This window comes from Pinus tabuliformis, chromosome 8, assembly GCF_031772625.1.
Source record: "Pinus tabuliformis cultivar Carrire ecotype Pingquan chromosome 8, CPIR1, whole genome shotgun sequence".
Lineage (NCBI taxonomy): Eukaryota > Viridiplantae > Streptophyta > Pinopsida > Pinales > Pinaceae > Pinus > Pinus tabuliformis.
Window position 1 is genome coordinate 1,284,653,973 of NC_142294.1, and position 13,739 is coordinate 1,284,667,711.

General features: G+C 34.9%; 2 protein-coding genes across 2 annotated transcripts; both read left to right on the forward strand.

Annotated features, from left to right (window-relative positions):
• The first annotated feature begins 3,720 nt into the window (after positions 1-3,720).
• On the forward strand, positions 3,721-5,270 carry LOC149240108 (cysteine-rich receptor-like protein kinase 25). The gene is made up of 3 exons (XM_089370050.1): positions 3,721-4,849; positions 4,947-4,997; positions 5,107-5,270. Exons 1-3 carry the CDS (start codon positions 3,721-3,723, stop codon positions 5,268-5,270), a joined length of 1,344 nt encoding a protein of 447 aa, XP_089226176.1.
• LOC149240109 (cysteine-rich receptor-like protein kinase 42) lies at positions 5,256-7,135 on the forward strand. Its single transcript, XM_089367260.1, has 5 exons — positions 5,256-5,494; positions 5,597-5,807; positions 5,919-6,153; positions 6,305-6,446; positions 6,563-7,135. Exons 1-5 carry the CDS (start codon positions 5,327-5,329, stop codon positions 6,863-6,865), a joined length of 1,059 nt encoding a protein of 352 aa, XP_089223386.1. The 5' UTR covers positions 5,256-5,326; the 3' UTR covers positions 6,866-7,135.
• Positions 7,136-13,739: the final 6,604 nt, after the last annotated feature.

Here is a 13,739-nt window from a genome sequence, read left to right on the forward strand (position 1 = left end):
ATGTAATATTGCATCGTTACTCATTTTAAATAGTTTTTCTATTTTTTTTATTGTAGATTACGATGATATATATAAAATGATACCATGTTTCAATTGCTTTTAAAAAACTTAATTGTTTAAATGATGGAGTCAATTACATGTAAGAAAGGAATATAGTGTCATTGTACGACAATGACATCCATGAGATGAAAGAGTAAATGTTCCAATTCAATTCCTTCCATATGATTTATATATTGACCATAAGTAAATGGTCCTATTAAATTCCCTCCATATGATTTCTATATAAATTGTAATACTAGTAAATTAGTATCATCTAATATAGATCCTGTTTGTAAATAAGATTCTTCATTTAAAATCAACACAACTTGACACAGTAAAAAGTGTCCTATATAAAATATACATAAAATTTAAAAATATTTTTTATTTTCATATGAAAAAAATAATTTAACTGGTCAATATTAGAATGCTAAATTAAAAATAAAGTTAACACTTCAAAATAAAATATAACCATTTCTTTAATCTCCAGAAAAAATACAAAGCTTTATTATTCCTTCCAAACCTTTTGTGCTTGAGCTTACTCCAACCACGGATTCCATGCCACCAAAACGACATGGCCACATAATATGATTACGCATCTCTAGAAATTTAACAGGTGCTAGGCAGCCTGTTCACATCGAATCTGATTCCATCTAATCATGTTTTGCAGGAATTATGGAATTTCCCATAGCGTTCGGAAACTTTACACATAGATTTCGATATTAGAACAAAAAACAATCTACTATAGCGATGGAATCTTTTATGAGCAAATTGTTCATCATTGAATGATTTTCTCGTTAAATACCATCAAAATATTTGACATATAATCAGTATGCCTTTTTTTTTTAACTGTAAGAACGAATCGAGTGATGTCAAAATTGTCAAATTTCACCAGTGGGTGTGGGTCTGTTTTTGCTTTCTACGATGTTTTTACTGAGAGTCGTCAAATCAAACATATTACCAATTTGACCAATAGGCAACCTCTATTTATTATACAAATTAATCTTAAACGTGAGCCGTCAGATTCCGCCCATGTCTTTTGTTTTTGCTCCCTGCCATGTTTTTATCTAGAGTCATCAAATCAAACCGACCACCAATTTGCCCAAAGCAAAGTTTATCTATTATACAAATTTGTTTTTAACGTAAATGGCAAAATTCTACCAATCATATCTCGTTGTTCTACTTTGTTTTCATTGTAAATTACAAAATTCTACCCATCATATTTCAAAGTTCCACCCACCGTTATCTATGATACAAACTTGTCTTCAATGTAAATTACAAAATTCTACCAAACATATCTCACGGTTCCACTTTGCTTTTATTGTAAATTACAAAATTTTACCAATCATATTTCACAGTTCCACTAACCATATATTAACAAGTATAATAAAAATACTATGTACAATGAATAATTTTTTTTTCTAGACAACAAATAAATGGTTTGTCAATAAGGATTAAATAAATTGAAGCTTTATATACCTACCGAATAACTGACCGCAGCATCAAAAATCACTGACTTTATACCTACCAAAAATCAACAATAAACATATTCAACCCAACATCCCATCAATAAACTATTTATTTTCAACACTTCCTTTGTTCCACCAATCAATATGCCCATCAACAAACTACTCATTTTCAACATTTCTTCTGTTCTACCAACTAGTTGTATCCAGCCCCAACATCCCATCAACAAACTACTTATTTTCAACACTTCTTTTGTTCCACAAAACAAACCGGCATGCCCATTAACAAACTACTTATTTTCAACACTTTCTTTGTTCCACTAGTGCCGCTGCAGCGTCCCAAGCATGCACCACGTCATAAACAGACCTTTAGTTCCGGCTTTTTGCATTTCAATCCTCGTCCCAAGCATGCACCACGTCATGAACAGACCTTTAGTTCCGGCTTTTTGCATTTCAATCCTTTTACGATTCAAATTGATGATTAACTGGCCCAACCTTCCAACAATCCCCTCACTAAAAAGACAACGCAAAGAAACTGATGCTAACATGTTCGCATAACTTTCTTCGATGTCTTTGAATGCACCACATTCCAAAATGAAATGTTTTTCTGATTCCACAGGGCCAATATGCAAACTGTACACACTCATTCTTCCCAAGCTTCTTTAAGCCTTTTCCATCGTCCCTTTTCACACCGAAATTGATGTGAGTTGATACTTAATTGAGCAATAAAAACCTTTGCCTTCCATGAAATGCTCACATGTAAGATTGAATTCTTTAATATAATATTTCTTTTTACCCAACTAGATCACTATTTTTGGATAGCAGGTGAAAAATTATAATTGGTCGTAGGTGGAAGATTATAATTGGTTGTAAATAAAAAAGTTGACAAAAATTGAGAGGTCGTTGAGAGACGACGAAGGTCGGTGGGGATCCGTCCGCTAAAAGAACACCTTCGGCGTAAATAAGGTGCGTAAATAAGGTCTGAAACTCTGGAGATGGATCCCATTATCAGCGCAACATTCAATCACGTGGCCAAAGCAGCAAACTGTCACCGCTCACGCGCTTTCCCTCAACCGTGAAGAAGTCGTGGGAAGGACAGTCATCATAGCGTACGGCCGCGTCATCGTAGTGGTGGGCACTCGGCACAGCTGTTCGCATCCAGCTGTTTGTATGGATCTCATGGGTTTCCTTTTGGTAAAAAATAATATAAATTCAAATAAAACAAGATAAAAAGCAAGAATTATCAAGTGCTACAGATTTAAATACGTGTCATCCTCAATACGAAAGGCTAGTCTCTAGATAAAGGGCGAATTATCGGTCGCTACAGATTTGATAGATGAGGACTTGAATGAATTATGAGTGGTACGAAACACTAGATAGTAGGTGAATACGTGTTATGAGTTAATACGTGTTTGGATGGTTTCCATCACAACAGACCAAGCCTCCCAAGTCCTTATTTAAAAGTGAAAGTTAGGTCAATTTTTTTTATTATTTATAGTTAATAGAATCAGACATGCTAATTATTATTTTTTAAATAATTTAATATAACTTTAAAAAGTTTGAAATTATATAAACAACCACTTTACATAATTTTTCTAAATCATTAACAAAATTTTCAAAATAAAATTACTATTTATTATATATATAATTTTAAAAAATTTTCATTTTATTTTATAATCCAGTTAGAATTGATAAAATAAAATAAATAACTTATTTAAAAATAAATAACGCTCTAAAATATATATAAAACATCATATAAAAGACGAAACAAGGCATCGTAAAAAAATTTAAAATTTACCAACTGATAGGAATACGCGTCAAATTTATACCTAGATATAGCCTCCTCTAGAAAAACGTTAAAGATACCTTGGTCATTTAGATAGAGTATTAACGTTTGACTCTATTGTATGGACGACTGATTCTATTCTGTGAATGATTTATACGTAGATATAACCTCCTCTAGAAAAACGTTAAAGGTACCTTGGTCATTTAAATAGAGTATGAACGATTGACTCTATTGTATGTACTATGGACGACTGACTCTATTGTGTGAACGATTGCCTCTATTGTCTGAACGAACGAGTGACTCTTTAATGCCCTTGGATTAGGTAGCAGCTCAACATATCAGAAATTCCAGGAGATGAGAATATAAAAGAGCGTACAGCTACAAGAATGCCCTGCAGTCGGCGCGATGATCATGAAGATGAAACCACTAATCATGAGCCTGTTACTTGCCCTAAGTGTGCCTATGCGTGTGCTTCTCTCAGTGCCTGATCCTTACACCAATACCGTTTCAAGTTACTGCGGGAATGGTAGTGAATATATGAACGGTAGCGCCTTCCAGCGGAATCTAAACGAGGTTCTGCAAAGACTAGTGATGGATATTTATTACAGCGCATTCGATTTTTCTAGTGTTGGTGATGTGGGATTCAATAGTGCTGTTTATGGGCTTGTCCAGTGCAGAGAAGATTTAGGTCCCTCTGATCGTCAACGCTGCGTAACTACAGCGAAGACACGGCTTCTTCAGGGATGCAGGGGCCCTTACGGATACATTCAACTAAACGGCTGCCTCTTACGTTACGACAATCATTACTTTTACCACGAATCTAGGGACAGACCAGGGACTTTTACTACTCAAGTTTGGTCTTATTGTGGAAAGAACGAAAATACAAACGGTATCGTCTTCCAGCAAAGTCTAAACAAAGTTTTGGAATCATTGGTGGAGAACGCTAATCCCACAGGATTCAATACTTCCAGTGTTGCTGAGGGGACAAACAACAATAGTGCGGTTTGTGGGATAGTCCAGTGCAGGGGAGATTTAGGTTCCTCCGCTTGCAAACAGTGCGCATCGACGGCCAAAGAAATTATTGTTGACCAATGCTACAATACTTCTGGGGTCATTCACCTAGACGGCTGCTTCTTACGCTACGGCAATAATGGTATTTACGACTATCTGGAGAATATGCAGATCACCCCATCAGAGGTTCTTTGCAACAGTGGGACGAGCAGTCAACCACAAGTGTTCAAAAAAACTGTGAAGGTCCTGCTCTCAAATATTATCACTGAAGCTCTGCGGACTCCCAAATTTTTCGCTGCAAATTTAGTGGGTGTGCCTTCAAATTTAACAGGGCATATCTACGGCTTAGCGCAGTGTTGGGGACATCTGTCCCAAACAAGCTGCAGATCATGCCTAACATCTGCCTTGGAATATATATTCTTATGCCAAACTGGAGCTCTTGGGGCACAAATCGCGCGTGACAGATGCCATTTGCGATACGAGGTTTTCGAATTTTTCAACACTTCCGTTCTCTCCTCAACACCCCAAAGCGAAAATCCTCGTTTGCCAGGTATCTTTCTCATATAGGTATAATGGTTGTGTAACGATTTTAACTTCGTGAACTAAAACATAGCCAAGTTACTGATATTTCCTTGGCAAATTGGCAGAAAGCAAAAATGGGAGCAATCTCTCGCCGAGAAAGGGCCTTCCAGCATCCAGTATTTTCTTTCACATAATTTGCAATGATTAGCAATATATTATTTTATAAAGATTGCATTTTGGTGAATTAAGACACTATATACTGACATGTCATGATAACGTTTGTAGAAGGCGAGATTCTTGGTATAACACTGGGCTTAATAGTTGCTGTGATTGGATTAACTGCAACCATAGGCCTTTGGATGTGGTATTTCTCCGCTCACCTGAAAAGTCCGGACCAAATTTCTGGAACCCAAGGTCCTGAAATTGTTATTAATATTTCAGTGTTATGATCAAAGATGCGGCTGAATTGTGTGTCTTATGAATTGTTTGTCTATTTCTTTACTGCATGAATATATACATACCCTCACGCTATTATTTTTGCACAGAAATTATCATATCTGAAACTATAATCAATCCGGAGCTCATTTTCAAGTACGATATTTTGAGAGAAGCTACTTCCAACTTTAAAATGGAGAATAAACTTGGTGCAGGAGGTTTTGGATGTGTTTTTAAAGTGAGTATTTAACATTAATTTGACAACTCTTTCCATTAAATATTCAATGAAAAATCATACATAAGATTAGTTTGACTAACGATGAAGTACATTAATTAACAGGGGGTTCTACCAAACGGCGGAGAGATTGCAGTTAAAAGACTGAATATAGCTTCAAAGCAAGGGGAAGCTGAGTTTCTGAATGAAACAAATCTCATCCGTCGTGTTCAGCACAGGAATCTAGTGAAATTGCTTGGTTGTTCTCTGGAAAACTCAGAAAGACTTCTTGTTTACGAATACCTCCCAGTCGGCAGTCTTGACAAACTCTTATTTGGTCTCTTCTTGTCCTTGAACGACTTCACGCTGCTAATGTTGGGTCTATTTTATTGGAGTTTATTTGAGTATCCTGTTAATGTTTTTACCATAATTGAAGCATTGTTTGCAGATACAAGAAAACGACATTTACTTGACTGGAAAGAGAGGTATCAAATCATTGTTGGAACTGCACGTGGGTTGGCATATCTTCACGAGGAATCTGAGATTCGGATCATTCACAGAGATATTAAAGCGAGCAATATTTTACTGGATCATAAACACAGGCCCAAAATAGCAGATTTTGGACTAGCCAGACTCTTTGCAGAGGATCAGAGCCACGTTAGCACTCGAGTTGCAGGGACTATGTAAGAATTCTCTCTACCGTTCTGTCTCTTGAGGTTCATAACATCACTGAATAAATTACAGTGTAGCATGAACCAATTACAATTCATACAGCTGCATACAGATCATATCATTTTGAGATATGGAGATTTGCTTAGATATGTCGTTGTGCAGTGGTTACATGGCCCCGGAGTACGCTTTACGTGGACAGCTGACAGAGAAAGCAGATGTGTTCAGCTTTGGAGTGCTTCTACTTGAGATTATCAGCGGAAGAAGGAATCAGAATGCGGGTGAAGACGAATTTCTCATCGAAAAGGTATGGCTGATCATGTGGTTCTCATCTTTGGAGTGGGAATTTTATATAATCTCCGTACTATTAAGATCCCTTTGTAACTAGAATTTTATGTTTGGTTGATTTTGGCCAATCAGCAGGCATGGAGATTGCATAAAGCACAGAGGGCTTTGGAATTTATGGACCCTACACTGAAAGGCAGTTATTCGTGGGAGGAGGGGATTCGAGTGGTTAAAATTGGTCTTTTGTGTACGCAAGCAGCTGCTGCATTGCGACCTCCGATGTCCCGCGTGGTGTGGATGCTGACCAGTGACGGAGAACATCTTCTCTCTCCCACAAAGCCTGCTTTCATAGATGTGGAAAGTGTGGGTGCATCTGACCTGACACGTCACGATGTCCATTCTGAAGGTGCTGCTTCATCTAGCGTTGTGGAGGCCAGGTGAATATGAGCCAATTCCCCTGGCGTTTGTATCTCCGGTATATTGTTGGCCGGCAATATCGTCTCCGTCTATTACAACAAACCCTCTGGAACAATCTTGACTGAGGCATAATCACTGCGGATCATGGATGTCAAAATTGAAATTTTAGAAGCTTCAGTGTCCCCCATATCAACCGGGCTGAAAACAGCAGATTATCAGTCAAATCAGTACAGGACAAAGTAACTCAGCGTGTAAATGATAGAATTCTGAGTTTCACTCATGTTATTTGTGTGAAGGTAGCCAGATATTCATTTGGAAAAAAGCAAAATACATTAAGACTCGTCGATAAGAAAGGAAAAGGGAATCTGAGTACCCACATACGTGTTTCATACTTTCATACTTGTAACGTGGAGATTTAGCTCTGTAATATCAACACGTGAATTTGAATTTTAATACATTTTGTTAAAGCTGCCTACAACTAATATTCGAAAATATATATATATATATATATATATTATTAAACAGTTATATATGTTACATATATAACTGGAATTGTAGTAGTAATCAAAGGGAGGCGTACATGCGTTAAGTTTTAAAAACGTAAAGTTAGATATATAGTTTTATATATTGTAGGTTTATATGGTTTTTGGGAAAGTATAATAAATTAAATTTAAGTTATCTTCCAATCACAATTCAATTAACATTTTAGGTTAAATTTTATATACACTTAAGATTAAGGAAGTTTAAAATTATAAAATGTGAAATGTCAATCAAAAGTACATTTTTATACCAATTTTTTCCAGTTAAATTTATAAACTGAGGTTTTTATGAAGAGAGTTATTTAGAGATTTTGCTTTTTTAATCACTGTGTGTTATGATGATGAACTGCATTAGGGTAATATCATCGAGCTTGGTTATGATGATGAATCCGATTAGCGTAATAGCATGGAGCTTAGTTACATTTTTTGGCGAGAAAGGGCACATTTAGGTGGAAAAAAAGAGGGCTTGATCGAACTTAACTGCTTGATTGAGTTCTCCGGGCCCTAAAAGAAAATAGCTCGAAGGAGGATTAAAAACAAATCCTGATCGAGCCCTAAGGCTCCACAGAGCTTTTTTTTCATTTTGCACCGCCACAAGTAATAGCTCGACCAAGTGTTTTTGAGCAGCTTGACCTAGAATATTGGAGTTCAATCGAGCAATTGGAGCATGGTGCAATCCAACCAACCTTGCCAACAACAACACCAACTACCTAGAGGCTCAAACAATTTCTACTCTAAACATGTCCTTTTAGCAATAGGACTATGATAATATTTTTTATTTAATTATCAATAATTATTATATGAATGATAAGAATTTAACCTCCATGGATATTCATGGAATATTTTTAGTAGAAGCCACTCAATAAAAGGTTTACATCAATCTTAAAGATAGTTATACCTTTTTTGCTTTTCAATTTAATTAAAAAATATCATGTCCACAATTTGATTCCCATCATATTTTTATTTATGTATGTTACCTATATGTGTGTTTAAATTATATACTAACTTTTTAATAATTATTAACAACTATAATAATTTAAAATAAAGTTAAATTTGATTTAAATTTTATGATTTTTTAAAGTTTGGAAATATAAAATATATTATTAGGTAGGTGACTTGATGTGTACTCTAAATTGAAATCTAAAATTATTTAGTAACCATTTAATTTATATAACTAATTTATATTTATACCATATAATAAACCAATTTTTTTATTTACATTTATATAAGAAATGAATTTGAAAAAAAAAACGCTCATGTTAATATTTAGTAAAATCATACCCAGATACGGGTGATAATGAGGCCATTAATGAAGAATAGATGGCAAGACGGCAGGTGGCTCGGCCACATGGCCAGCCACGTCCCTCCCCACGCCAATTTATGGTAAATTCCAGTCGACTTGCAGTCACATTTACTCCGATGCTCCAGTCAAGAAATATGCAGCAAGCATAAGGCAATGGCGGAAGCAAGCCACATTTCATTCATCCCTCCCTTACTAAATTGTTCTTGTCCCCCTCACGCAGCAAAGCCAAGCTCACACACCATCACTGGCAAGAGGTGTTGGATACGCAACTGTGTCAATTTGGGAAATAGCTTCCATTTCTCCCAAACGACACACTGTGTGCTGAATCACGCTAAGAATTCCTCTGTTTTTCCTCGGCATAACCAATTCAATCCCCAAGAAACCTCTGCCTCCCCAACTGCAAATCCTGAAATCATCACAGTCATGACACGTAATCGCCATCGCATGCACTGCAGACGCGGGGGTAGTCGAGGAGGAAGCATACACCCCCCCGCAATGCCCAACCCTGATTCTACTGCTCCATTCTCCTTCCCATCCATCACTCATTCTCGTGGTCCCTTCTCCGGAAGATACCCTGATATGCACAGTGGTAGAGGGCAGTCACAGGCCCATGGCATCCAAAGCGCAAACACAGCTACCCAAACAGAGAATTCCCCCACCCCCCCCCCCCCCCCCCCCCACCCCTCTCACCATACCACCCAATTTCACTTCCAGAGTTCGCTGATTTGGCCAGAAATCTTAGCCACGGTTACCATAACCTTCAGTGAGGAAACTAGTTCGTAGGCTGAGCAAGATGCTCAGACCCATGACTTTAGACCAGGGAAAAGGAACAGTGGCGCAAAGCAGAAGGCAGCTAAGAGGAACAGGGATGACAGTGAACCAGGAAAGCAGCAGAAGGCAGGGAAAATTGAAATTTTGCATGGCAAGGAGCTGGCTGGAAGCGAGCATGCAGCTGAGGGCAGAGCGGGTGGCACGAAGGTTGTTGGTGGCACCCCGGACGACACATCAGGCATGCATGTAGCGGAGGGCAGCTCAACAGGCATTCAAACAACAAGTGGCATCCCGCGCGACACGTTAGCAGAGGATGAGTATGCGTGTCACATTGTGGAAGAGCCCAACCCATATGACATCGAGGGGGTCCCTTGCATGGTCAGAGCGCCCAACCCATATGTCTAGTCGTTAAGTGTCGCCTTGCAGATCAACGGAGGTTTTACAAGCTTGATGTCTAAAGTTTTTTACCCCTATTTTTTCAAACATGTTGGTATGTTTTGATTGATTTTGAACTAGGACCCCTGTGTGGGCTTTCTAAAGTTAAGTTTTGAGACCCCTGCGTGGGCTTTCTATTGTAATCTCACTCAGACTGGTTTCCGCTCGAAGGGCAGTTGAGTTTATTTTTTGACAATTATGACATAACGTTGTTCCGCACCGCAAAGGCGAGAGCCTCGATGTATTATTATTTTTCTTAATCTCAATAGAATAATTTTACTTAGAAAAAAAAAAATATGTAGTAAATCATATAATATACCAATTTTGTATTGTCATTCATATGATATATCAATTTAGAAAAAATAAATTAATTAATTAAAAAATAAAAAAAAAATAAAAATAAATAAAAATAAAAATAAATAAATAAATATAAATATAAATAAAAATAAATGAGTTGTAAATAAATTAATAAGAGTAAATTTTTTTTAAAATTAATTTTCTAAAAGTAAATACATATTTTCTATTTTAAATTAATTTTTTATTAAGTAAAATGTAATTAGATTCGTATAGATGGTGAAATATTAAACTTTATGGAGAGCAGAGTTTAAATTTAAAATTGTCATTGTCCTTTAAAATTTTTTGAGCTTTTCATAGAAGAGTATAAAATTATTTCTCATATAAATGAAAATTAAAATAAAAAGTTGCTTGTCAAATTTGATATGAAAATTCATTTTGAATTTTTTCAATTAAAAATTAAAGAAACTTTTCATAATATGTTTTACTTGTTATTATTTTTATAGTTTATTTATTTATTTATTAATCATTTTTTATATATCATACCAATTTAAAAAATTGAATGTTATATATATATATATATATATATATATATATATATATATATATATATATATATATATATATATATATATACACACACACACACACACAATAGAATATTATTGTTATGGAGTTGATAGATCCATGTATCCCCAAATCACATCTTAGTAGTGGAAATGGAAGATCAGAAGCTTTAATTGTGGTGAATCATTTTGTTGTTTGGGGAGAAGAAACAATTCTAAGTGTAATCAACTTTAATTTGAATCAACTCCCCATCCTCTTTATCCTTGAATTTACAAATATTAGCTACCAATTATCTATGGATCCGTTGGTAGATCTTCTCACTTTGCTACTCTACTTTTCCTTATTTGACTTGCTTGCATACTACTTGTTTTACTTCTATTTATGAATATCACCTACATGTCTTCTTTATGCCTATTTATTATGAAGACGTGACAAGAGGCCCCAGGGAACAATTAATTCAATGCAAGTATGATTCCTTATTATCATAAATTCAATGTCGAATAAGTAGTATTCATTCATTCTTGTTGAGAAAAGAAAAAATTATTTCTATGTGCTTTTGTAGACGGTCTCTTGCCTCATAGTACACATGTGCACTAATTATTAGGTCACATGTGCACTACTCATTAGGCCTATAATTTTTATGGCAAAAGGTTTTTGTAAGCTATATTTGTTTTATGTAATATTGCATTGTTACGGGTTTTAAATAGCTTTTTTATTTTTTTTATTTATTGGAGATTACAATGATATGTATAAAATGATACCATATTTTGATTACTTTTGAAAAGCTTAATTGTTTAAATGATGGAGTCAATTATATGTAAGAAAGGAAAACAATGTCATTGTACAATAATAACATCTATGGGAGGAAAGAGTAAATGGTCCAATTCAATGTCTTCCATATGATTTACATATTGATGGTAAGTAAATAATCCTATTAAATTCCCTCCATATAATTTCTATATAGATTGTAATACTAGTAAACTAGTGTCATCTATTGTATACTTGGAGACTCAATTGTACATAAAATTCTTCATTTAAAATCCACACAACTTGACTAGTAAAAAGTGTCATATAAATCTGGTCAATATTAGCTTTTAAGTAAAAAGTGTCATACAAATTTATCTTTAACTTAAATTGCAAAATTCTACCAATCATATTTCACTGTTCTACCTTGTTTTCATTGTAAATTACAAAATTTTACCCATCATATCTCACAGTTCCACCAACTATTATCTATTATACAAACTTGTCTTCAATGTAAATTACAAAATTCTACCAACCATATCTCACTGTTCCACTTTGCCTTCATTGTAAATTACAAAATTCTATCAATCATATTTCACAGTTTCACCAACCTTATATTAACAACTATAATAAAAATATTATGTATAATGGATAACTTTTATTTCGTAACAACAAATAAATGGTTTGCCAATAAATATTAAATAAATTAAAGCTTTATATACCTACCAAATCACTGACCACAGCATCAGAAATCACTGACTTTATATCTAGCAAAAATCGACAATAAACATATGCAACCCCAGCGTCCCATCAATAAACTACTTATTTTCAACACTTCCTTTGTTCCACCAACCAACATGCCCATCAACAAACTACTTATTTTTAATACTTCTTCTGTTACACCAACCAGCCGTGTCCAGCCCCATCATCCCATCAACAAACTACTTATTTTCAACGCTTCTTTTGTTACACAAACCAGCATGCCCATCAACAAACTACTTATTTTCTAACACTTTCTTTGTTACACTAACCAGCTGTGTACAGTGCCGCTGCAGCGTCCCAAGCGTGCTCCACGTCATGAACAGAACTAAATGCCGGACAGGTACTCTAAGTCCCCATTCTTTCCTAGGATTGTTACTAGTACCGGTACTAGGGAAAGGTGCACACATTTTAAAAGCGTTGTCCCGATTTGATGAAATCTCTATGAACTCCATTGATCCGTCTTTCCACGTCATATGCTGCCGCATTTAACGGGCGTGTTTAAGGCAGCAATTTATCATCATGTCAAATATATGGGCTCAGTGCCTTTTCAATATTAAATACTAGCAATTGTCCCAAAAGGTACAAAGAGAGGCCGATAGGATTATTAAATTAAAATTGTTGAATTTCTCTAGAAAAAATGTTAGTTCAAACCTAACGGATGAGCATTTTGAGCTGGCTGAAATCTACCCCATAATGTTAGTTCAAACCTAACGGATGAGCATTTTGAGCTGGCTGAAATCTACCCCATACTAAACTGTAGAACGTCTCTCGACGCAATAATAATATGTAATAATAACAATAATAAAGTGATAATGATCATCAACAGAAAATAATTAAAGAACAAATAAACCAACCAAAAAAACCTGTCAATTCTATTAAATAAAATAGCAATCCTACCTCTAAAATTTTAATATTATAATTAAACAATTACTCATAACATATAAATTTATTAATATTATATTTAAAACTATCATTATACATGAATCATATGTGTTTTTACCACATATATATCATCATTCTGCAGTGACAAAACAAGCACTAGAAACAGATCATAAATAATTAAATGCATCTATAAGAATTTTTGGCATACACATTTCTTAGACCTATACAAACAAATATGGAGTAAAAAATTACACAAACAAATATGAAATAAAAAATTACATAACCAAACTCTTAGAATTAAAACATAAAACCTTAAAAACAATGAATATATTAATAGGATAAATTGTGTATAAACAAACTGTTCAATAAAAATGAGTCGATCACAGCAATGAAATCTTCCACTCAAGCTTATTTTCTTATAAAATCGGGCAGAATGGAGGCTTCGGTTAAGAAGCAGAAAAAAATCAATAGAATAAAATATAGCTCCCTCCCATGTGACCATGAACTTAAGCTTTTATAGCTAGTAATAGCATGCTACTCAATCTACCAGATCGCCATCAAATGCATCTCTTCTGAATTTTCACGACAAAAATATGCATAC

Bases quoted from the DNA above. Each gene is read 5' to 3' on its own strand.
- LOC149240108 (XM_089370050.1), top strand. From the start codon at position 3,721: ATGAGCCTGTTACTTGCCCTAAGTGTGCCTATGCGTGTGCTTCTCTCA. The intron at 4,850-4,946 runs GTATCTTTCTCA...GCAAATTGGCAG, and splicing joins CGAAAATCCTCGTTTGCCAG to AAAGCAAAAATGGGAGCAAT. The intron at 4,998-5,106 runs GTATTTTCTTTC...TAACGTTTGTAG, and splicing joins AAAGGGCCTTCCAGCATCCA to AAGGCGAGATTCTTGGTATA.
- LOC149240109 (XM_089367260.1), top strand. From the start codon at position 5,327: ATGAATATATACATACCCTCACGCTATTATTTTTGCACAGAAATTATC. The intron at 5,808-5,918 runs GTCTCTTCTTGT...CATTGTTTGCAG, and splicing joins TCTTGACAAACTCTTATTTG to ATACAAGAAAACGACATTTA. The intron at 6,447-6,562 runs GTATGGCTGATC...GCCAATCAGCAG, and splicing joins ACGAATTTCTCATCGAAAAG to GCATGGAGATTGCATAAAGC.